We start from the raw sequence: 25,652 nt of genomic DNA, 5'->3' as shown, positions 1-25,652 counted from the left end.
ATAGTGCATAGGATATAGTAGGCATTCAAAAAATATTTGCTGAGGAATGAATGCAAAGTAGGCAGCATTTCTTAAATAGATGAACTGTTTCTCGAAGTGTTCATTCATCAAACAGGTTTTTAGCTTCTACCCATTTGTTACTGGTAGACACTGTTATAATGATGAACCAGACAGAATGGTCCCTGATATAGAACTCAGAAACTTCGGGGTCTAGTGGTGGGTAGAGCAACTCCTGGAAAGGAATCTATTAAGAGATTCTTACATACTTTTCTGTTTGATTTAAAATTGTATTATCAAGGGGCGCCTGGGTGGTGCAGTCGGTTGAGCATCTGACTCTTGGTTTTGGCTCATGTCGTGATCTCAGGAATGTGGGATTGAGCCCCACAGCAGGCTCAGCGTGCAGCCTGCTTAAGAGTCTCTCTCCTTCTGCCCCTCCCCTCCAAAAGAAATAAATCTTAAACAAAATAATAAAAAATAAAATTATATATCAACCCAAAAGTTCCCACTTAAAATATCTCAATCTTTTCCTGACCTTTTGAAATGGGTATTAAAGTTTTTCAAAATTAAGATTTTTTTTTTTAAGATTTTATTTATTTGACAGAGAGAGACACAGTGAGAGAGGAACATAAGCAGGGGGAGGGGGAGAGGGAGAAGAAGGCTTCCTGCGGAGCAGGGAGCCTGATGCGGGGCTCGATCCCAGGACCCTGGGATCATGACCTGAGCGGAAGGCAGACGCTCAGCGACGGAGCCACCCAGGTGCCCTAAGATTTTTTTTTGCCTGGATACACCACACACATCTTTGTTAGCATGTTACACTTTAACAACACACAAATCTTTCAAAGTAAATCCGGCTAAAATAAAAGTTACATTGTACCCAAAGATTCCAAACTTGGCCTGATCTCTGCTCCATAATGATCTTCTTGAACTTCTTGCAAACAAAGTACCTTGGAAGGAAAAAAATGGCTTGAATTAAACCAGAGAGCAAATATGAAGTTTCTGGTGCTTTCATCTTTAAAAACAGGCATCTAATATTCTAAAAATCTAATGAAAGTTGAAATAAAAAGACACAATCCTTTTTCTTAAAACTATCTAATATTTCTAGATTTGATCAGTTCCCAAAAACCTGGCCTTTAATTACATGAAGCTCTCTCTCTTACTATCCAAAACTGGTATTTCCCAAAAGAAGTATTTTAAATTTACATGTTGGGATATTTTTCCTGAATTACAATGTTCATTAGTACTAAATCCTACTAGTCCTTTCTTAAGGTGATTTCTTTGAGTGTATCTAGATTTTTATAGGAATGACTTACATTTCAAATCAACGGAAATACTTACTGAATATTTAATACATTGCCAGTCCCTGTCTCAAGACTGACTGGTAAGCAGAACTTTTGGATCTTTTTTGAAAATTTAATGATTATTTATACCAATAATGATTATTTATACCAACTTTTTGGATTTTTTTTGAAAATTTAATGATTAGCAAATGACTTTTTGGAAGTCATGATACATTGTTAAAAAGTGTTCCATCACTATATTTAAAACCACCTTCCCTTCTTACCCCACAAACAAAAGGGATAAAACCATTTAGTTCACAAATGAGTTTTTCTTATGTGAAGAATTTTGATGATATTCTGCACTTACATCTGCATCAAAGTGTTTAATTTCTTTCAGAATATTGGGAAACCTAAAACTCCAGTGTAAAACTGGCCGCCGGCAGTGTCTATAAAGATGTGAATTGTCTTCCAATAAATCTTGTGAAAGTATATTATAGGACATCACTGAAAAGTCAAACTTGTTATCACTGTCTTCACATTTGGGGTCAACATTTTTGTCTCCTAGGATCTTCGTCTTGTCTTTATTATGGTTACATATATATTCCCAATGTCGTTGTATTGTGCCTGTTAAAATAGATTGAACAAAATATAAAGAATTAATGAAAAACAGACTAAATATTTTCCTGCTTGTAAGCTTTTTCTTGCCTTTTAAAAATTCCCACAGGTAATGAACAGAATGTTTTCCCCTAGGAAATGGCAACATAGCACTAAGTAACAGAAGTTGTCATCAAATTGATTATGAAGGCAGTAAAATGATATAATGACTGACCAACAGGTATAAAACAAGTTTAAAAGGATCCAGCAAGTCATTATGGAGACTGAGAGCGTGTTAATAAAGCTAGATCTATATAGTTTCTCACTTACTTAAGGTTAAGAAGTGGTTCTGCCAGACACGCTCAGCAACTTTATAACCATGATAACATACAGTTGACCATTGAACAATGCGGGGGGTGGGGGGTGGAGGGGAGGGTTAAGGGTATTGTGCAACTGAAAATCCGCATAAAACTTTTGACTCCTTCAAAACTTAACTACTAATAGCCTACTGTTGACTGGAAGCCTTACCAATAACATAAATAGTAGATTAACACATAACTTGTATGTTATATGTATTTTATACGGTATTCTTACAATAAAGTAGCTGAAGAAAAGACAATATTAAGAAAATCATAAAGAAAATACATTTACAGTACTGTACCGTACTTATCAAAAAAGTATACGTTTAAGTGGACCCACGCAGTTCGACTGCTGTTCAAGGGTCAACTATATCTGTATGTCACAGTTGGCTTTTCAATAAGATGATTTCACACCGTAGTTTATTTCCTATTAGTAAGATAAGATTATCAAATGATTAAATTCTAGAAATAACTCATCTCAGAATTCTGGTTTAGACATGAATGAAGGGTGTATGATGGCAATAAATGGAAGCAGTATTTAGTGGAACAATGCAGACAAAATGAACAAAGAAATCTTTTTAATGCACACCAAAGCAAAAGTTAAAGATAACATAGTTGTAGAATGCTAGTAAATGACAAGGGCTGATTGAAGAACCCAGCATGCAGCAACCAGGAATATGTGATGGTTTACACTCTGCAAAGACACATGTACCCTGACAGTGATGAAAAGAGAATCAAAAGCATGAGATTTTGCAACTACAGGCAGTCCTCGACTTAGAAATGACCTACAACACACACACACAAATATACACACGTACGCCCCGTTGATCTTGTCTCCCTCACCCCACCATGAAAGAGGATACTCTTACTGCCATGGAAGCCATGAAGAAAAATGAGGAACTTTTAGAGATTCTATGAGCTCAATAGAAGGGGAAAACAAGAAATGGGAAGAACTTGGGAAAACAGATTTGGAGATCGATTTTCAAGTATGGTTAAATTTACAGGAAAAACCTCAGCCTTAGAATATCTCCCTTTTCCTGCATAAAGGTTTTCACTATACTGGATTACAATGCCTAAGATTCTACCAATTAAAGATTAAATTAGGAAAAATAATTCTATACATACAGGAAAAAAGGACCAAAAGGAAATATACCAGTATTTTTAAGAGCAGTTATCTGAGTGGAAGGATTGTAGGTGATTTTTCTAAATCTTCCACAATGATGATATATTCATAATCAGAGTATCAATATACTCCATGAGAATGCCAATAAAGTGAAATTTAAAAATACCCTCTGGTAAACAAGTTTAATAAGATTGTTTTCCTCAAAATCTAAATGCTGATAGCAGCTTCCCAGAGGGAGTAGACATTTTGACCAGAGGGTAGAAGAGAAAGATCATTTTTATGAATAGTGAGGTCTGGGTGGAACGGGGTATTGGAGACTTACAATACCATGAAGGTACTAAGAGCCTGAGGAGAAGGGTAAAGAAAAAAAGGTGGACGGAAAGAAAACCAAACAAAACAAAAGCCTTCCAGGATTACAGAACTTAGCCTGGAGCTTGTCCTATACCCAGGAAAGGGATGGAAACTATCCCCTCCTGTTTCCTGCACCGAATATGGAGAATCCTACCTGCAAAGGCCCAGAACTACAGCTAATTGCACTGACTCTGCAGGACTACTCTGAGATTTGTAACAGTTTCCATGGGGAAAACAGAAACAATGGCTGACAACTGATTCTCAAGAATTAATTACCTAGAACACAATTCATTCATAAATTGGGGACTGTCTATGATGGTTTTAGCTACAAATCATAGTCTTTGTATGTATACGAGATGCAAAGGACTCTAGTCATGCAAACAAAATGCAGGCTACCATCACAAAGCACTATCCTGGTGTCACCACCATAGTAAAATATGAAAGATGAAGGTCCAGAAAAGTTGTTCGTATTTTCTTGTAAAATATGTATATGTAAGGGCACATAAATCATTGAGGTTGTATTGTCGGGACAAGCGTTTGTAAGCCAACTCTTTTTGCAATTCCATTTTTGAAATAACTGAAACCATCAGATTACCTAATGAATAGAGTGGCTTTCAAACTTCTAGACTTTGTACAACTCTCGCATTACTTTTCATGTCATGACCATCAACTCCTGGTATACTGGAGCTGGGGTGATGGGGTAAATACATATTTTCTCCTGACCACATTTGCTTTTAATAAACATACAGAAATGTGTTTGAATGCTAGGGTTCCATGGAAGACAATTTGAAGACGCCTGACAGAGATGACAGTCTTTGGCCTTCATATACTTCACAACATAAATTCACACTACAAAAGCTTATATACCTTCCATGTCAGGAGGAACAAGGTGATCACAGCAGAGAAGACAGATGAATCAAAGAAAGTAAGCAATAGGCCTGATCAGGTTTTTAGGGTGCCTAATTAAAAAGTCATAATTGTGTCACACAAATCCTTCAAATGCCACTTTAAAGTGACAGGCAAGTTAGAAGGCTGTTCTCTTGATGGAAAAGTATTAGTGAATTATCGGAAGTCACAAATATGGCTTAACGAAGAGCATTTTCCTTATTCACAACACCTAGGAAGAACGGACATATAAAGAGTCAGGTCGCAATCAAAGTTTATCAGTATGTAAATGTAATCCCCCATCCGTTAAAGGGAAAACCACCACGATTTTCTGAGTACCTACTATGAAGCCGACAGTGTATTAGGCACTTTGACATGTCTCATTTCATCCTCAACAGGCGTTCAAAGTGGGCATTATTTCACACTAGGAAACCAAGGAGCAGAGAGGTTCCATAACCTGTCCAAGTTCACACAATTAGTGGTGGAGCAGAATGAGAGCAGGGAGTGGTTCCTGAGCCCATGCTTGTCAGTACGCCACAGCTCCACCTGAGAGCACACCAGATTTACAAAAGGCTAAACCAGAGAGCAGTGTGCTGACCTGATGAACAATGAATACGGGAAGGAAAAGCAATCTCATGTCTTCATACAGCCCTAGACTTATAGGTTATGGACTGACTGTTCGTAGGAACCTAATTTTAATGCCTCTAACACCTTTCATTCGTTCAAACGAATATTTGTTGATGAACACATGCTGTGGTCAAGTATTATAAAAATAGATTTTCACTTTCAGTGCTTAAAATTTCTACTCAAATGTGTAGCAGAATTTTCACTTAAAAGATCACAAACTAATCTTCGAGCTAACCTAGCTCTGACTTCCAAGTGAGACTCACTTTGCGTGTTTTCCTTTGACAAACTTATGTGAGCTCCCTACACATTAACACCTACAGAGTCTATTTCCAAATACCTTCAGAGGAATTATCTTCACTGAAAACCACAGCTCATAAGAAAGACAACTCAAAATTCTACTTAGGTCATTCATATATACTTGAGGGAGGAGCAGGGCTGGCAGCACAAAGGAAGTCTCATGAATTGTTTGGAGTAAGAAGAATGACAAAACTAGAAATGATCAACATAATTAGAAAAATATTATTTCTCCAAGTTGAATAAGATGTCGTCCCCTTCTTAAAAGATAAAACTTCCCACAGTCTCTCAAGATTATATCAACAGAACCCACTATGAGAAATATACTGAATAAACTAAACTCTTATTCTGTAAGAAAATATCTTTCATTTATGATTGCATCTATTTAAGAATATCCTTTTGTCTTACATAAAAAAGTTAGCATTAAACTGGCTGGCTCAGTTGGTAGAGCATGCAACTCTTGATCTTGGGGTTGTTTGAGTCCCACATTGGGTGTGGAGATTACTTAAAAATAAAATCTTCAAAATAAATAAATAAAAACATGAAATTTAATTTTTTAAATAGATATGTGAACTCCCAAGAACATATACCAATTTCTAGGAAGTCTAAGGACCTCTGTTTTAAAAACAATGGATTTGATAATTATTCTTAAATTAAATTTAATGTTTTAATTTAGTCCTACATCCTTTCCCAACCTTATTCTCTCTATATATAGTTTCTTCTATATTTACTGCCAGGAATACACAATAAAAAATAAAAATAGATATAAATAAAGACTTAAGTTAAAAAAAATCACCTCCTTTTTCCTAACGGAAAACTACTAGCTGAAAATAAATACTAAACCCCTCCAAAATCCGGAGGAGGTTTTAAGGATTATTAGATAGTAAAGTTTCAATAACTCTACGGCTTCTATTTCTGCACCAAGATAAACGTCACCTTTACCTTGGTGTTTTCTTCGTTTTGATGAAGGCTCATCTCCCTCAGAGTTCATGATGTAACTAGAGAGATGAATCAAAGAGGTCTGGCTCAGGTTGTCAGGTCTCCAGTTCCAGTACTGAAACGGAGTTCTAGACTCAAACAAACAAGGTGGTCTCCAATTTAGTGAAAAATGCCTACTACTGAAGTATGGGTAAGGAGCACGAGAATAATGTCCAGGCCACCTCATACAACTAGAAATATGTCTGTTCCAGCAACACCTTTGCAGATTCTCCCACGGTGTCGTCCAATCTCTGCCCAGACTCTTCTGGTGATGGGGTAACATGGGGTATCTAAAAGAAATAAATACACTCCTTGAGGCACCACTATTTGTTCACGCTATAGCACCCAAAATCCAAATCTGTTTCCTCAAGGGAAGATAATGTCTAATATTTAAAATCTGACTTCTAAATCATGAAGGATGGGTGGGAGGGGAACAGCCATGATTTAATTATTAGTAGCAACAGTCTCAAAACTCTCCCTAAACACCTATGAATGGTATTCGAAATACTTAACATAGAATACCAGCCTCCCAAAATACCACACACACTTCAAAAAGTCCTCAGTTCACCTGAGAGATTAACCAACCATCAAACTGGTTTTCAGAGTAGCTTTCTAATATCTAGTAAACTCTATGAAAAAATAAAATCCACAGCAAATGTAATACTTGATTCAATATGGAACACTTAAGCTGAATACAATTAAAGCCAATCTCTCCTCCAACTTGGGTTTAGAGTAGAAACATGTTTCTGAGCAGTTTTTTACACCAAGATTACATTTTCCAAACATTTGTATAGCTAAGAAAACAAAAACCTATCACAACTTCACAAAACTACCTCTCTGGCTAATCAGTAGATGCATAATTTATTTTTCCATCCTTTTTTATTTTTTTAAGGCATGCTTCTCCTTGAGGGTAATGAAATGGGATAGCGATTACTTATTAATAATTCACCAATACTTCAAACCCAACAGCACCAATGTACTGATCATCCAAAATATCTCCAAAGTAGTGTTACCATTAACTTGAATAAATATGTTGCTCTCCAGCTCTCTTAAGAAACAATGCAACTTAAGCACCATCTTCTCACCATACTATTCTGGCCAGATTTTGGATTCAGAGAACTTCTATCCTTTCCCAGAATTCATTAAAGGTACACTTCCAAGATAGTGTTAATATTGTCCACTTCTACCACCGAAGAAATTTTGCTTAAACTGTATTTATGGTTACTTGACTTTTATATATTCATTTTAAAGGCATTTAAATTTTTTATGATATATTTTTGTTGTTTATGCATTCTCAAATCGTTCTCTAAATTCAACTTAATTGTAAATCTTTAAAGGCATGACATGGGCAGATTATTCTGCTTTGTGACAACTCTGAAAGCCACAGAGATTTAGGTGCTTGCTCCATATCTTTTCTATCCTAATAGGCTACCGTATTGAAATATAAAACTTGTGCTACAAAACTTATTCTCTATATTTGTAGTTACTTATATAGACGTCTTTTTCTCAAGATGATGAGCTCCTTCAAGGCCAGAGCTTTCTTATTCATTTTCACCCGGTCTCTCCCCCAACAAGTGCCTAGCACAGTGCCTGGCATACAGCTGGTACTCAGGAAAACACTGTTGAACTGAATTGTCATCAAGCCCCGGACTATAGATTAAAACCAGATCCCCGTAACTTATATAATAATTAATACAGTGTTGTGTTTCCCAGGTGCGGTACACCAGTCCATTTCACATGATACACAATGAAACTTTTTGATTTTTCACATCTAAGTATTTATTAGAAAAAACCCATAATGACTACGTCAAACCCAAGGTTTCGTGGATACTGCTTAGGGCGACGCTAATATAGGCAGCATTACTGAAGTGCCTTTCTAAAAAAAAAAAAAAGAGAGACAATTTCAAGAAAAAATGTAGTACACAGAAGTGTGGAACGAGAATTTGGTAATAAACCGTAAAGTCTGGTATATAAATGACTGAAGTGGGAGAGACACTGACACCACAAACAAACCCCTGGGCGTGCGTGCGATGCGCGCGCCTGCCTCGGGGTCAGGCCGCCCCGGGACCTACGGCGGACCGGCCGCCTCCCCGCCGACGCTCAGCTCCCTGCGGGTGCTAAGGCCCGGAAGGAGGCCGGCGATCGGGGGGCTAGGGCTGGCTCCGGGGCAGGGCAGGGGAAGTGGGCCGGGGCTCCAAGGCCCAACCAGGTCGGGAAGGCACGAGCCCTGCCGGCGACCGATCGCCCCGGGCCCGGCCCGGCCCCCGTCCGCTGAGCGCCCCGCCGGCTGCGCGCCGGGTTTACCTATCCCTCGAAGTCTCCGGAGGCTCGTCCCCGCGGCACCGCCGCCCGGACCCTCTTCCTCCTCCTTTCTCCCCCAGCCCGCCCCGCCCCAGGTTAACCCGGGCCGCCCGCCCCCGCTCCTCCCTCCTGCCACCCAGCCCTACTGACCGGCCTCTCCCCACCACACAGCGGCTGTAGCCCCTCCTCACACAGCGCCACGCTTCCATCTTCCCCCCTGCGGGCGTCCAATTCCCAGGCCCGGGGCTCAGTTTCAACCTCTACACCCGATCTGGCGGCCGAAAGCACCCGGGGCTCCCCATCACTAGACGTCGGGACTCCGGGCCCGCCTGCAAGGCATGCTGGGAAGCTCAGGCTCGCCGGCCGCCAAGTCCCCATCTTGCGCCGCGAAAGTCTCGGAATTGCTTCGACACCGAATTGCGTTCAAGTAGCATGCGCAGAGTGTGGGGAAGCCTGCGCAGCCATTTCGGAATAGGGCAAACAACCGACCTCTGTGTTAAAGAAACAAGAACTGAACCAAGGGCTGAACAGCTTTGTAAAGGCTTACGGGAGGGTACGGGGTGGTTGACTGCGTGAGAGCTAAGAAGAAAAAAATATATGTTTTAGCGTATTTTTATTATATCCTTGGGAGATTCAAAAGGCGGATGCCCGAGGTGGGGAAATACCCTTGTCTCTGTTCCCGTAGAACTGTGGTACCAGGGATTTTTGCAGTTAATTTTGTGGGAACACAGCCGCAGGGGTCACTTTTAAGTGTATGTGTGTGTCCTGTGTGTCTTCTCAAATTTAGTATAGGACTCTAGATTATTAGAAAGCATTATTTAAGCGGAGACCCTTCCGAGAGGGACAGAGACAGAGAAACTGAGGAAGACGGAAGAATAAACTGGGGAGGTGGGGAAAGGGTACTGGAAGGCAGAATCACTGCTTTTGTAGGCTCTTTGGGAGAGCAGCATAGTAATTTATCGGGAAGGCTTTTTTGGTTCTCATATCTTAATGAGAAAATCAGATGCATTTGAAAAGCATTTTCCCTCAGTATAAATATAGTTGATTGCTATCATTTGTGGTAGTTATGTTCTCTAAAGTTACTGCCAACTGAATTAGCAAATACTGAACCATTGCCTCTAGTGGAAATATAGGGGTTCCCGTGAGCCTCTGGTCATATTTTAGTCACCTAATCGATACATGACATGACATAACATAGCATAACATAACATAACATAACATAACATAACATAGCACTATAACTCAGGCATGAGTGAAGCTTATCTAACCCATGTATTTTCTCTGCAAGGCACATCACAGACGTCTTGTGCTTAGCAACACTAGAAAGCACTTCAGAACTGCACTTGGGGGGCCATTTTAAACAGAATCACCAACAAAAAGCACAAAAACGTGAAAAACATGGTACTAAATAGACTGTGAAGAGGACACTTGTTTATAGTGTGGGAGCTGAAACAAGAAGGCAAGCTTCGTTTCCTTCAACCTCACCTGGGAACATGCAGGTTGGACAACTAAACTTTTCACCACTCTGCATTTGTCCATGAATGATTGCAAAAGCACTTGCGGGGGCACCTGGGTAGCTCAGTCCGTTAAGCATCAGACTCTTGATTTGGGCTCAGGTCACAATCTCAGGGTTGTGAAATCGAACCCCCTGTGGGCCTCCATGCTGAGTGTGGAGCTTGCTTAAGATTCCCTCTCTCTCAAAAAAAAAAAAAAAAAGCACTTGCAAGTATTGATTTTGGAGTTATAGATACATTTTAGTAAGTAGGCAAAATTCACAAATACATAATGCATGAATAGTGCTGGTCAGATGTATTTCTATTTTATACAGCCCTATTTTCTGGTTGTACTCAAAATTTTGCAGTTTATTAAATGAATTGACTGGTATCTTGTATGTCTTAACTCTGTGATAAGATTGTAAGTATCTTATGAGCAAGGACAATGACCCATTATTTTCAAAATTTACCTCACCTGGTGCTGTGCTAGGTACACAATAGATTGTAGATAAGGTATTTTTGAATGAATGGTTAACACAGGACCAGAATTAGAGCAGATCTGTGAATGAACAGATACTTCTCCCTCTAGTACATGCTATAACCTCTGGTTTGTGATGTGTAGGAGAAATGTAGCACTTTGAAATAATAAAAAGAGATTAATGGATGTTAGAATGCTGGAGTTTGGAGGATTGTCTGATCCTAAAAGATATTCACCTTTATCTTGAATGACTATTTTAGAATTCTGTAGTGATTAATGTTAAATTGTCGAGAACTGATGGTAATTCCAATGATTATTATCTATGAACACGTGAATGATTTTTATTCAATGGGGGGAGAACTCTCCTCTTCTGTAGAAGAGCCAGTTTTGCATCCATTTGCAAAGTCAATATTACTGATGTGTAAATTGTCTGCTTTTTGGATTCTCCTGGAACAGACTGTAACATCTCTCTGATTCCTTTATTCAATAAGTTAAATAAAATCATTTTGTATAACTTTACTTTTTTTTTTTTAGAATTATCCTTTAACAGTTTTGCAATTTCCACCAAGATGCCCAATGTATTCATCTGACAGAAACAGATGAACTTATGACCAAAGAGGTGTGCCTCATGGATTGCCAAGTCCAGGTATTTCTTTTCTTGCTCCCATGTGAATCTGAAGCACAACAGAATTTTTTTAATTAAATTTTTTTAGGTAGCCTCCATGCCCAGCGCAGAGCCCAAAGCGGGGCTCCAATTCACAACCCTGAGATCAAGACCCGAGCTGAGGGGTGCCTCAGCTGAGGGGCGCCTCAGTTGGTTGAGTGTCTGCTTTCGGCTCAGGTCATGATCCTGGGGTCCTGGCATCGAGTCAGGCTCCCTACTCAGCGGGGAGTCTGTTTCTCCCTCAACCCCCTCCCCACTGCTCGTGATCTCTCTCTCTCTCACTCACTCTCTCTCAAATAAATAAATAAAATCTTTAAAAAAAAAAAAAAAAAAGACCGGAGCTGAGATCAAGAGATGGATGCTCAACGACTGAGTCACCCAGACACCCCTCAACAGAATTTTTTTAAATCTCTGTTTTCCTAATTTTAATTTTCTTCTCTACCAGTTTTGTGTTTTGGTTTGTATATTGACGATAGATTATGTCCCTCTAGTGGCAGCAGTAATCAGCAATTTGGTAATATGGTCTGACCATTGGTGATCTCTGTAATAGGATTAATGATTTCTAGAGATCTATTTTCTATTGAATGAGAGATAGCAGAGAATCTGGTTTAATAGTCTTGTCTGTCTGTCTATTTTGAGCCCAAGAATTCTGTGCCCGCTGGGAAAAACAGGTCTTTGGTATCTGGACTAGTGAGTTTTTGTGCTTCTGTGTTGACTCTTTTTTTTTTTTTTTTTAAAGAAAGATTTTATTTATTTATTTAACTGACAGAGAGAGAGAGACAGCTAGAGAAAGAACACAAGCAGGGGGAGTGGGAGAGGGAGAAAAAGGCTTCCCGCCAAGCAGGGAGCCCGATGCGGGGCTCGATCCCAGGACCCTGGGATCATGACCTCAGCTGAAGGCAGCCGCTTTGTGTTGACCCTTCTGTGTTGACTCTTGACCCATGGCTGAAATTGTAGAATCAAAGCCATAAACTCTCCATATGTCTGTGTGTCTATGTGTCTGTTATTCATGGAGGCCTTTATCTTTTATTATATGACTATGAGATGTCCTACATATGGAAGATATTAATAAGTTAAAATATGAAGTTTATTTTATTAAAGGAGCTGTATTCTGATTGGCTTATAGAGATAAATTAGCACTTCTAAAATTTTTTTAAAGGACTTTATTTTTTTATTTTTTTATTTTTTTAAATTTTATTTATTTATTTGACAGAGAGAGACTGCGAGAGAGGGAACACAAGCAGGGGGAGTGGGGGAGGGAGAAGCAGGCTTCCCGCCGAGCAGGGAGCCCGATGTGGGACTCGATCCCAGGACCCCGAGATCATGACCTGAGCCGAAGGCAGACGCTTAACGACTGAGCCACCCAGGCGCCCTAAAGGACTTTATTTTTAAAGTAATCTTCTACACCCAATGTGGGGCTCAAACCCACAACCCCAAGATCAAGAGTTGCATGGTCCACCAACTGAGCTGGCCAGGTGCCCCAGCACTTCTATAAATTTAATTCCTAAAATTACCTGGAAAAAAAAGAATTAGAAATACTTTAATTGTGATGTACTTAAAATAATATATTATTCTTATAGAAACTAATAGAAATGTTTTAAGAATCAAAATTTACATAATTAAGGTCAGTCTCTAGGGAGCAGGTGATTTCTTTCTTGAAATAGTTTAATGCTAACAAGATATGGGCAGACACTGTTTGATGTTTCAAAATACCATCTCATCATAATTGCACAGATAGCCAGGGATTGAGGCAGTGAAGAAGGATAGTCAAGAAAACCTCAGGGTCCAAGGTCTCTACTAAACGGAAACCAAGCTTTTTGGACAAGCTGTTACTCAGGAGACTGCTTAAGAGCTCAGGATCTTGAATTGAGTGGGCTAGGATGTGAATAGCAAATATGGCAAAAAGTGTAAGTTAATAAACCTCATCCAGAGGGACTGGTGTTTCAAAGAAAGTGGAAGTGCTTGAAATCCCACATTTCTGTGATACGGGAACTTTCAAGAATTCTGTGTGGGAAAGGGCACAACTCTTTAATATCCAGACTGGTGAGTTTTTGTGTTTCTGTGTTTACTCTTGATCTATGAACATTGTTCTTCCTGCCCAAAACTAAAGTGGGTAAGACTGCCTCTCTCTTTTACTGAAACTGCCAAGGCTGAATTTGGAGCAGAGAGGAGAATGGAGAGATGCAATGGCATGAAGTCAGAGAGTGTCTCTCCTCCTGAGGAGTAAGTCACAAGTGGAGGCACTTTTCAGAGTGCAACAGAGGTCCAGTGAAGCTCCTGAAGTAATTAAGGACTGTGCAACTAGAAATAGAGATGGCTAGAGCTATAGAAATGTGGCAGAAGAGGAAATACTACTAAAAATACACATTTTGAACAACAGCAGAGAGACTTAGAATTATTTGAAAATTGTTTTTCAAATCCTTGGGCAGGGAAGTGACCATTTCAGTGTCTGTTCTGGGACATCCAGATTCGATCAGCCAACAAGGCAGAGCCAGGAGACAGAAGAAAAGTCTAGAACAGACTGAAACAGAAACATTTTACTTTGACACATCTAGAGAAGGCCTTCAACTAGTTCCAGAGGACAGGAGGAATCAACATTCCCATGGGGATTACGGAGGGCACTTGAAATAATGAGACCTGGGTGTTGTATGCAACTGATGAACCACTGAATTCTACCTCTGAAACTAATAATACAGTATATGTTAATTAAATTGAATTTAAATAAAAATTTTTTTAAAAAGAGATCTACTTTGTATATATGGAATTGTTTTTGTTTATTCTGATTGGTAGTCTGTGTGTACTTTTCATTCTGAAGATTAATTACTTTGTTCAATTCAGAAATACTGACCCCATTATCTCTGTGAATTTTGTTTTTCCACCATTTCCTCTATTATCTTTTTCTGGAATTCCTATTAGATCACTATTAAAGCCTCTTTAATTCTTTTGTCTTCTGACTACTCTTAACCACTCCTCCTGTCTGCCTCCTTGTCTTTCTTCTTTTCATCTTGTCTCTCTATGCTGAAGTCTGGGTGAATTCTCAGTTCTATTAATTTACTAAATTTTTTCTTCAACTGAGACCACTCTAGAGTGTATTTTGTCTGTTGAGTGTTTATTTCAATGACTATATTTTGTTATTTCTTTTTTTTTTGGTAAAGATTTTATTTATTTTTTAGAGAGTGAGCGAGAGAGAAACAGCATGAGAGGAGAAAGGGTCAGAGGGAGAAGCAGGCTCCCCGCTGAGCGGGGAGCCTGATGTGGGACTCGATCCCAGGACCCTGGGATCATGACCTGAGCCGAAGGCAGATGCTTAACCATCTGAGCCACCCAGGCGCCCAATTCATTCCATTTTTATATTTTGTTATTTCCAGCATTTCTAGTAGATGCTTTTCCACATCAACCTTCTTTATTTCTCCTTGCTTTTATAATTATTTGTATTTTTTCTTTTAACTCTCTCAGAGAATACTAAACATGCTTATTTAAAACTCATTTTCAGATCATTCTCTTATGTCCATTTCACCTGGAATGAATTTATCTCCTCTCTTTTAATCTTGTTGTTCACTGTTCTGAATATGAATTTCCTTATATGTTTTGGAATTTTGATATGCAGACATCCTGATTAGGAAATTTGTTTTTCCTTTCTTGCTCTGTTAACTCTTAGTTGCCTCCATTTTTGCGCAAGGGACTCCCAGACTAGAATTTATTACTGGCTTAGTCTTGTCTGGTTATGCTATTTTTTTTTTTTTAAGATTTTATTTATTTTTTGACAGAGAGACAGCGAGAGAGGGAACACAAGCAGGGGGAGTGGGAGAGGGAGAAGCAGACTTCCTGCAGGGCAGGGAGCCCGATGCGGGGCTCGATCCCAGGACCCTGGAATCATGACCTGAGCCAAAGGCAGACGCTTAATGACTGAGCCACCCAGGCGCCCTGGTTATGCTATCAAGAGATATTACAGATCCAGTCTCTGAACTAGTGGACAGCTTGGCCCAGGTCCTAGATTTGGTGCTGTGTCACCTTTCTCCTGCCTCTCTAAGCGATGGCTCTGGAAGCAGTCACTGCAGCCTTTTTCAACTTTTTTCATGGGTGAAGAAGCCCCTAGTTTTAGCAGTGAGCCTGAAACCATCTCTTCCCTTCCTTGGGAGGACTTTTGATCCCTGCTCCCAGCAGGACAAAATTCCTAGATGGGGAGCCCAGCAGGCCTCAGCTTTGGTGTTCTGAGCCTCAGAGAGGTTTATATTGGTTCTGAGCATGATCACTGTTCTTTGTTTGTTTCTTAATTTCCCTTTTTATATTTTATGTCTCATTACTATGTGTATGGAGCAGAGGATGTCTTCAAAGCAAGAACTTACAAGGTATCTTAGCTGGAAGTAAAAATATATTGCATTATATATTGCATTATGGTCCAGAAACAATTTGTTTATAAGTGCAAAGTCTGTGCCTCAAGATTTATGAGGACATTGAGACTCAATGTAACATAGGAAATGGGAAGACTCTCAAAGAGTCAAATAGACCTGGGTTTTAACACAGACCCTGACACCTCCCAGCTGTGGAATTAGCAAATATATTATCTCCTTGATAACAGTTATTTCACCTCTAAAATTGGGATAATAATGCCTATGAAATATTGTGAAACTTAAATAAAATGGTAGCTGTGAAGTATCTGTTATAAGACAGAGAGGAAGAAATGTTTTTTTTTTTCCATTTTACATCAACTTTGTAGGCAAAATAAACTTGAATGCATAAACTTGGTTAAGTAAACTAGCATCTACTGAGTAGATAATACACATATAGCAGAACTTTATGAAGACCCTTTGGGAAATAGTACGAAGGAAATTAAAAATAGAAGATAAAAATGTTATAAAGTCAAATGAAAAGTAATGTAGTGTGATTTAATAGGTAATAGAAGTATCCATCTGAGGGGCACCTGGATGGCTCATCCAACTCTTGATTTCAGCTCAGATCATGATCTCAGGGTCCTGGGATTGAGCCCTGAGTCAGGCTCCGTGCTCAGCAGGAGTCTGCTTGAGGATTCTCTCTCTCTCCCCCTCCCCCAGCTTGGGTGCACGCACGGGCACTCTCTCTCTCTCAAATAGATAAATCCTTAAAAAAAAGAGAAATATCCACCTGATACCTTCAGATTTTTAAGCCAAAGATGTGTATGCTAATGTATAATAACCCTATTTTGAGCTATTAATTGATGTAAATTTCTCCTGCTTGTCAAGAAAGTTTGTATCCTTGGGCGCCTGGGTGGCTCAGTCGGTTAAGCGACTGCCTTTGGCTCAGGTCATGATCCCGGGGTCCTGGGATTGAGCCCCACGTCAGGCTCCCTGCTCAGCGGGGAGTCTGCTTCTCCCTCTCCCTCTGCCTGCCACTCCCCCTGCTTGTGCTCTCTATCTCTCTGACAAATAAATAAATAAAATCTTTAAAAAAAAAAAAAAGAAAGTTTGTAAACTTTGTTAATGAAAACTTCCTAACTAGTGAAGTTACATATACATAAAGGTGCAAAACATTTACATATAAATATGGGGTATAAAAATGACTTTTACCCCTTTGCCCTTAAAAAACAATATTTGGCCACATGTGGATTTGCAAGGAAAAGCTAAAAAAAAAAAAAGATGTAAATCCAAATTTGAAATGTCTCTCAACTCCCACACATGTTCTTATACATCACTTTCAACCTCCTAATTCTGAAAAATGTTTCTGTATAGTCTATCAACTCTCTCAATAAAAATATCCCAGGTTGTCATGGTGACATAGTTCTTTCCCCTGCAGAACCTTGTAGTCTGGTGCAGTGGTTTCCTAATTCTTTATGATTGTGGAATGTTTCCTTTTCTTTCATACCATTTCTCATTTTTTCAACCTAATGTTACATCTTAGCCTACTGGAGTGGTGGCAAACTAAAGATTTAATTGAAATAGGGAAGATTTAAATAATGGTCTTATAATAAGTAAATTAGCCTGGAAAGCTGATGGAATCCTCCATGAGTGTATATTCTGCAGTAGTCATTGATGAAAACATTACAGCACCCCAGCCCTTGCTAGAACTTGTTTCTTTCCTAACGTACCGGCTGATGAAATTAAGAACTCTTGATGTCCAGGCTTTTAAAACAGAGGTACAATTACAGGAATTTGGTAATCAGGATATGAAATTCAGGTTAGCCTTTCTCTCTTCTCTACCCTAAACCCTTTCTTATTCCCATCTCTTAGTCCTGAATGGGAGCTTTGCGGACTTGTGAGTCCCTATAGTGGAGAGATTTGTGGATGTTATGGAATTGAGCTCATCTCTGACAAATGATCTTGATGCCTGGCTTGGTTTGTTTTAGGGCTCCTAGAGTTATCTTTCTGGGAAGGTATTCAGGAGTAAGAGCAGACCCCAGCTGGGGTTCCTTGGACACAGAGGAGAATGAAGAGACTGAGCAATGGAGCGTCAGAGGAGAGCATCAGAAAGCTGCACATAAGAAAGAGCAAAAACACGCTCTGTGGTTGTTTGATACCTATTTGAAGAGATGAACCATGTTTTTTGTTTGTCTAAATAATGAATAAATCAATGGCTATTTGGTGGTGACTTTACCAAGTATTTTGACTCCACACATGCCCAAACTAGACATTTAGCGGGGAGGGGTCCTTTGTGAAGGCTAACATCAAAGTGTAAGGTAGGTATTAACTTTTTTTTTTAATGCATTTTTAGTTCATAAACAGTTACCTTAAGACTGAGAAATCTGGGATCATGGATGTCAAAAAAAGATTTAAGGGAATCTTTGAGTTATTACAATATTTTTTTTTTAAAGATTTTATTTATTTATTTGAGAGAGAGAGAATGAGAGAGAGCACATGAGAGGGGGGAGGGTCAGAGGGAGAAGCAGGCTCCCTGCCAGCAGGGAGCCCGATGCGGGACTCGATCCAGAGACTCCAGGATCATGACCTGAGCCGAAGGCAGTCGCTTAACCAACTGAGCCACCCAGGCGCCCCGAGTTATTACAATATTTTAAAAAATCTCCTAGAAACTGAAGAAAATTCTGTGACAAGGAAGCAAAAGTTTACCAAACCCTCAAGTTTCTTTGCTTTTGACTGAGCTTAATATGGGTACATTTATTTGTTCTTTCATCCACTCAGAAGCTCAGATCAGTAGTTATTTGTCTGTGACTTTGGCAAAGAAGAAAACCACATAATTGTAACAACATATTTTAATTGGCTAAGCAGGAAAAAAAATATTTAGAGCTTTGGAATTCATGCATTTAGCAAATACCTCTTATCTTTATGCCACTGCAATAGATACTGGAGATACAAATACAAAGGAAAAAGAGCCTCTGCCTTTAAGGAGCTCACAATGTAGTGGAATAAAAACATGTCAGTCTTAAATTAGCCTAAACGACATATCACTACTCTGTAATAGGTGTTATAGTAGAAATATAGAATAGAGATGTAGTAGCAGAGAGGAAAGAGCACCTAATTCTCCTTGAAAGGGAAATGGGGGGGCTGTGAAAGAGGGCTTCAGGGAGAAACTAGTCCTTGTGTGAGCTGATTCCAGAAGGCTGGTTGGAGGTGATGGGAGGTGGGGGTTTCAAAAGAAACAGCGGGCTGGAAGATCTGGAGGTGTGAAATAGCAAAGGGTTTGGCTGAAACCCAGAGAAATGAGGTAATAGGTGAGCAGGGACCGGACATGATGAACCCAAAAGTCATGACAGAAAAATCATGGTAACAAGACCCACAGACGAATAACATAATGACATATTCTTTTTTTTTTTTTAAAGATTTTTTATTTATTTATTTGAGACAGAGAGAATGAGAGAGACAGAGAGCACATGAGAGGGGGGAGGGTCAGAGGGAGAGGCAGACTCCCTGCCGAGCAGGGAGCCCGAGCGGGACTCAATCCAGGGACTCCAGGATCATGACCTGAGCCGAAGGCAGTCGCTTAACCAACTGAGCCACCCAGGCGCCCCAATGACATATTCTTTTTAAAATGGATAATTTTAATGGGACTATGAAGGATGAATTGGAGGGAGCTAGGAAGACCAGGGTAGTTTTTATTTCTTTAAAGGTTTAAGAAACTTACTAACTGGGTACAACATACACACAAAATACATAATTCTTAAATGTTCAGCTTGATAAATGTTTTCATGTGTATATACTTATGTAACTGCTAACCAGATCGTGAAATTTCCAGTGTCCCAGAAGAGTCTCTCATGTGCTTCTCAGGCAATACTCATTGTTTATCTTTCACCCCGACCTCCACCCTCTGGGGATAGACACTATTCTGACTTCTATCACCATAGAATAGTTTTAGTTGTTTTTGGGTTTCATATGAATGGAATTGTAGAGTATGTACTCTTATGTCTGGTTTCTTCTGCTCAACATTATGTGTGTACATTCATCCTTGTTGACACATGTAGCAGGAGTTCAGTCTTTCTAACTGCTGTATAAATTTCATAGTATGATTTTATTCCACATTTAACATCCATTTTACTGATAATTGACACTTGGGTTCTGGCAAATTTTGGGACCTTCTGAATAATCTACAAACTTTCTTATGTGTGTCTTTTTTTACTGGATATACCCACTCACTTTTCTTGGGTATATATATCCGGGAATGAAACACCTATTATCAGTATTTTTACCTTTAGTTATCTGGGGACGACCATCTTTTAAGTGGACATTTGGGTTGTTTCCATTTGGGAGCTATTATAAATAAAGCTGCTATAAATATTCACATGTAGGTCTTCATAAGGATATGTGTATTCATTTCTCTTGGGTAAAATACCTTGGGGTGAGATTGCTGGGATATATAGTAAGTGTATGCTTAACTTTATAAGAAACTGCCAAATTGTTTTCCAGCATGTCTGTATCAGTTTGAATTCCCAGTGGCAATTTATGAAAGTTTCAGTTGCTCCTGTCCCTGTCAACACTGGGCAGTGTCAGTCTTTAAAATTTTAGCTATTGTTTTAGTTGGAAGGTGATATCTCAATGTAGTTTTTTTTTTTTTTAAATTTTATTTATTTATTTGACAGGGAGAGACACAGCGAGAGAGGGAACACAAGCAGAGGGAGTGAGAGAGGGAGACGTAGGCTTCCCGCGGAGCAGGGAGCCTGATGTGGGGCTCGATCCCAGGACCCTGGGATCATGGCCTGAGCTGAAGGCAGACGCTTAACCAACTGAGCCACCCAGGTGCCCTCAATGCAGTTTTTAAAAGTAATTAAGATAAAATTCATATAACATAAAACTCACCATTTTAACCATATAAGTATATAATTCAGTGGGTTTTAGACTATTTGCAAGGTTTTATAATCATTACCACTAATTCCAGGACATTTCCATCACCCCTAAAAGAAACCCCATACCTCCCAGTTTCCTCATCCCCTTTCTCCCTCTATCCCCTGTTAACACTAATTTCCTTTCTGTCTTCACAAATTTTTCTATTCTGGACACTTCATATAAATGAAATCATGCAATATTCAGATTTTCTGTCTGGCTTCTTTCACATAGCATAATGTTTTCAAGGTTCATCCATGTTGTAGTATCAGTACTTCACTCCTTTTTATGGCTGAATAATACTCCATTGTATTGGATAAACCATATTTTGTCTGTCTTTTCATCAGTTAATGGACACTTGGGTTATTTCTACTTTTTGGCTATTGTGTATAATATTGCTATTAACATTCATGTGCAAGTTTTGTGTGGACATATTTTCAGTTCTCTTGGGCATATAGTTAGGAGTGGAATTGCTGGGTCATATGGTGACTCTATGTTTAAGTTTTTGAGAAAATTGCAAAAATTTTTTCCACAGGAGCTGCATCATTTTAAATTCTCACCAGCATGTATGAGGGTCAAGTTACTCCACATCTTCACTAATACTTATTACTGTCTACTTTTAAAAGAAGCACTCTGTATTAGTTTGCTAGGGCTAACATAACAAAGTACCACAGACTGGGTGGCTTGAACAATAGAAATTTATTTTTGTACAGTTCTGGAGGCTAGAAGTACATCAAGGTGTTGGCAGAGTTAGTTTCTTCTGAGGGCCTCTCTCTTTGGCTTGTAAATGGCCATCTCTCTGTGTCTTCAATGGTTTTTCTTCTGTGTGTCTTTTTTTTTTTCAAAACTTTATCCATTTATTTGAGAGCGAGTGAACATGTTCGAACACGGGGCGTGGAGGGGCAAAGGGAGAGGGAGAAGGAGAAAAAGTCCCAAGCAGACTCCATGCTGAGCACAGAGCCTGACATGGGGCTCAATCCCATGACCCTGAGATCCTGACCTGAGCTGAAACCAAGAGTGGGATACTCAACCAACTGTACCACCAATGCGCCCCTCCTCTGTGTGGTCTTAATCTCCTCATATGAAAACACGAGTCATATTAAATTAGGACCCACCCATTATCTCACTTAACCTTAATTGCCATGTTTTAAGGCCCTTCCTCCAAATACAGTTACATTCTGAGGTAACAGAGGTTAGAACTTCAACATACAGATTTCGGGGAGGACACAATTCAACTCATATCACCATCCTCATGGGTGTGAAGTTTTATCTGATTGTGGTTTTGATATGCATTTCCTAATGACTAATGATGCATCATTTCATGTGCTTATTAGTCATTTGTATATCTAATTTGAAGAAATGTGTATTCAGATCCTTTGCTTATTTTTAAATGGGGTTATTTGTTCTTTATTGTTGAGTTGGATTATTCTGGATACTAGACCCTCTCAGATACCTGATTTGCATATAATTTCTCCCATTCTGTGTGTTCTCTTTTCACTTTCTTCATAGTGTCCTTTGATGCACAAAACATTTAATTTTGATGAAGTTTATTTATTTTTAGTTTGGTTGCTTGTGTTTTAGTGTCATAGCTAAGAAACCATTTCCTAATCCAAGGTCACAAAGGTATACACACCTATGTGTCCTTCTAAGAGTTTTATAGTTTCAGTTCCTACATTTAAGTCTTTGATACCTTTTGAGTTAATTTTGGTATATAGTGTTAGGTAGGAGTCCAGATTAATTCTTTTTCATGTGGATATCATTTTTCTAATACCACTTGTTGAAAAAACTATCTGCCACTACCCCATCCCCCCTCCATCTCCCAAGACATTGAATGGTTTTGGAATCCTTGCTGAAATCATTTGACTGTAATGTACTGGCATATTTCTGAATTCTCAACTCTTTATTCCATTTATGTTTATCTTTATGCCACTGCTGTGATAACTATAGGTTTGTAGTAAGTTTTGAAATCAGGACATGTGAGTCCTTCAACTTTGTTTTTTTAAGATTGCTTTGGCTATTCAAAGCTTTTGCATTTCACATGAATTTTAGGAACAGCTTGTCTATTTCTGGGGGAAAAAAGCAATTACAATTTTAACAGGGATTACATTGAATCTATAGGTCAATTTGGGGAGTATTGCCATATTAACAATATTCCAATCCATGAACATGGGACGACTTTTTATCTATTTAGGTCTTCTTAAATTTCTCTCAGCAATGTTTTAGTGTTTTCAGTGTACAAGCCTTGCATTTCCTTGGTTAAATTTATCCCCAAATATTTTATTTTTAATGATATTATATATAGAATTATTTTCTTAATCTCATTTTCAGATTGTTCATCACTACCGTCTAGAAATAAAATTGATTTTTGTATGTTGATCTTATATCCTGCAATTTTGCTGAACTTATTAGCTCTAAGTTATTTTATTTGTTTTTTTGTTGTGTATTCTTTAGAATTTTCTAAATATGAGATCATGTCACCTGCAAATAAAGAGCTTTACTTCTGTCTTTATAATCTGGATGCTTTTAGTTTCTTATCTTGTCTAATTGCCCTGGCTAGAAATTCCAGTACAGTGTAGAACAGATGTGGAAAGAGTATACTTGTCTTGTTACTGACTTTAGGGAGAAAACTCTCAGTCTTTCACTATTGAATATGATATTAGCTATGAATTTTCCATCAATGTCCTTTGTCAGGTTGAGGAATTTACCTTCTATTTCTAGTTTGTTCATGAAAGGGTGTTGGATTTTGTCAAACACTTTTCTGCATTTATTGAAATAATCATGTATTTTTTCCCTTTATTCCATTATTATGGTCCATCACATTGATTTATTTTCATATGTTAAACCTACCTTGCATTTTTGGGATTTATCCCATTTGGTCATGGTATTTAAAATTTTTAATACGCTGTGGGATTTGCTTTGCTAGCGTTTAGTTGAAGATGTTTGCATATGTTCATAAGAGATATTGGTCTGCAGTTTTCCGTTCTTGTGATGTCTTTCGCTTTGGTATCCAGATAATACTGGCCTCATAAAATGAGTTAGTAAGTATTCATCCATCTTTTACTTTTTGAATGAGTTTAAGAAACATTTGTGTTAAATCTTTTTTAAACATTTGGTAGAATTCACCAGTGAAGCCATCTGATCCTGGGTTTTTATTTTGTTGAAGTTTTTAAATTACCAATTCAGTATCATTACTTATTATAGGTCTATTCAGATTTTCTCTTTCTTCTTGAGTCAGTTTTGGTTTTGGCTGTGGTCAGTTTAGACTAAGTTTTCTTTAGCAATTTGAACATATTTAAAATAGCTTATTTATTAAAGATTTTATTTATTTGAGAGAGACAGAGAGTGACAGAGAGAAAGAGAGAGAGAGAGAGCACGAGCAGGGTGGGGAGGGGCAGAGGGAGAGGGAGAAGCAGGCTTCCTGCTGAGCAGGGAGCCTGATGTGGGACTAGAGCCCAATGTGGGGCTCGATCCCAGGACTCCGGGATCATGACCTGAGCCAAAGGCAGATGCTTAACTGAATGAGCCATTCAGGTACCCCTAAAATAGCTGATTTACATCTTTTTTTTTAAAGATTTTATTTATTTATTTGACAGAGAGACACAGCGAGAGAGGGAACACAATTGTGCAGGGGGAGTGGGAGAGGGAGAAGCAGGCTTCCTGCTGAGCATGGAGCCTGATGCGGGGCTCAATCCCAGGACCCTGGGATCATGACCTGAGCCAAAGGCAGACACTTAACGACTGAGCCACCCAGGAGCCCCTGATTTAAATCTTTGTCTAGCAAAGAACATTTGGGCTTCCTCATAGACATGGTTTTTATTTTTATTGATTGCTTTTTTTCTCCTGTGTATGGGCCATACTTTCTTGTTTTTTTTTTAATTTATTTTTATTTTTTATATTTTTAAAGATTTTATTTATTTGACAGAGAGAGAGACAGGAGAGAGGAAACACAAGTAGGGGGAGTGGGAGAGGGAGAAGCAGGCTTCCCGCTGAGCATGGAGCCTGATGCGGGGCTCGATCCCAGGACCCTGGGATCATGACCTGAGCCGAAGGCAGCCGCTTTACCGACTGAGCCACCCAGGCGCCCCCATACTTTCTTGTTTTTTAGGATGCCTTATAATTTTAAGCTTTTATTTTTAAGCAATCTCTACACCCAATGTGGGGCTCGAGCCCACAACCCCGAGATCAAGAATAGCATGCTCCACCGAGTGAGCATGCTAGGCACCAGCATGCCAGCTAGGCACCCCTAGGTTGCCTTAGAATTTTTTGTTGAAAACTGGAATTTTGAATATTATGTTACAACTCTGGAAATCAGATTCTCTTCCCTCCCCAGAGTTCATTATTATACTTTATAGTTGTTGTTTGTTTAGTAACTGTACTAATTTTGTAAAGTCTATTATTTGTTGTGTGTGGCCACTGAAGTCTCTGTTCTATTAGCTTAGTGGTCAGCTAATGATTAAACACAGATTTTCTTAAATGCCTGGAAATAAAAAAAAAATCTCCCAGTCTTTGTAGTGGGGCTATGTTTCTATGTTGGGATACACCCTCAATTCTCAGGAATTTACAACTCTGTCTTAGCTTTCTTTTCTTGCTTTTGCAAGGTCAGCCAGAAATGAGAGCTTAGGGCCTTCTTAGGGAATGTACACAGTTCCAGTTATGTGCATGATTTTCTAGATTCCCTGGAGCTTTTCAAGGTCCTTTTCCTCAAACCTTCTCATTCTCCAGCCTTTCCTGTCAAGCTTCTTGGGCAGTCTCTTATTTGCTCAACACCTATCAATTGCCTGGTGGCAAATGACTAAAACACTGGCCTATAAATGTTTTTGACAAATACCCCCTGGAGAGTGGCTTTACCACTGGGCCAAGTTAGCTGAGATAAAGACAAGCCTTTTGAGCCCATCATCCAGGAAGCCACTAGATGGGTCAAAAGAAGTAATTGCTATTCTGTGAGAATCAGGCCTCTTGCTCCCTCTGGTACTGGTACCAGGAAAG

General features: G+C 39.1%; 1 protein-coding gene across 9 annotated transcripts in view; it reads right to left on the bottom strand.

The window, feature by feature from the left end:
• ANGEL2 (angel homolog 2) overlaps positions 1 to 25,652 on the bottom strand; it is a 41,851-nt gene that overhangs the window by 10,217 nt on the left and 5,982 nt on the right. Inside the window, exons 1-4 of one of the 9 annotated variants that reach the window (XM_006741975.3) lie at positions 8,940 to 9,154; positions 6,453 to 6,778; positions 1,645 to 1,901; positions 875 to 944 (exon numbers count right to left, since the gene is read on the bottom strand). In XM_006741975.3, coding sequence (XP_006742038.1) covers positions 875 to 944; positions 1,645 to 1,901; positions 6,453 to 6,778; positions 8,940 to 8,998 — 712 coding nt within the window. In that variant the 5' untranslated portion in view covers positions 8,999 to 9,154. Of the gene's footprint in view, positions 1 to 874; positions 945 to 1,644; positions 1,902 to 4,571; positions 6,059 to 6,452; positions 6,779 to 8,792; positions 8,870 to 8,939; positions 9,196 to 25,652 lie in introns of those variants that run through there. The other 8 variants (XM_081824826.1, XM_031037577.2, XM_081824825.1 and 5 more) reach the window with 8 other exon arrangements.

Source organism: Leptonychotes weddellii, chromosome 6 (assembly GCF_054177405.1).
Source record: "Leptonychotes weddellii isolate Sample4059 chromosome 6, ASM5417740v2, whole genome shotgun sequence".
Taxonomy (NCBI): domain Eukaryota; kingdom Metazoa; phylum Chordata; class Mammalia; order Carnivora; family Phocidae; genus Leptonychotes; species Leptonychotes weddellii.
Note: the sequence above shows the minus strand (reverse complement) of the source record. Positions and strands in the feature narration are given on the sequence as shown.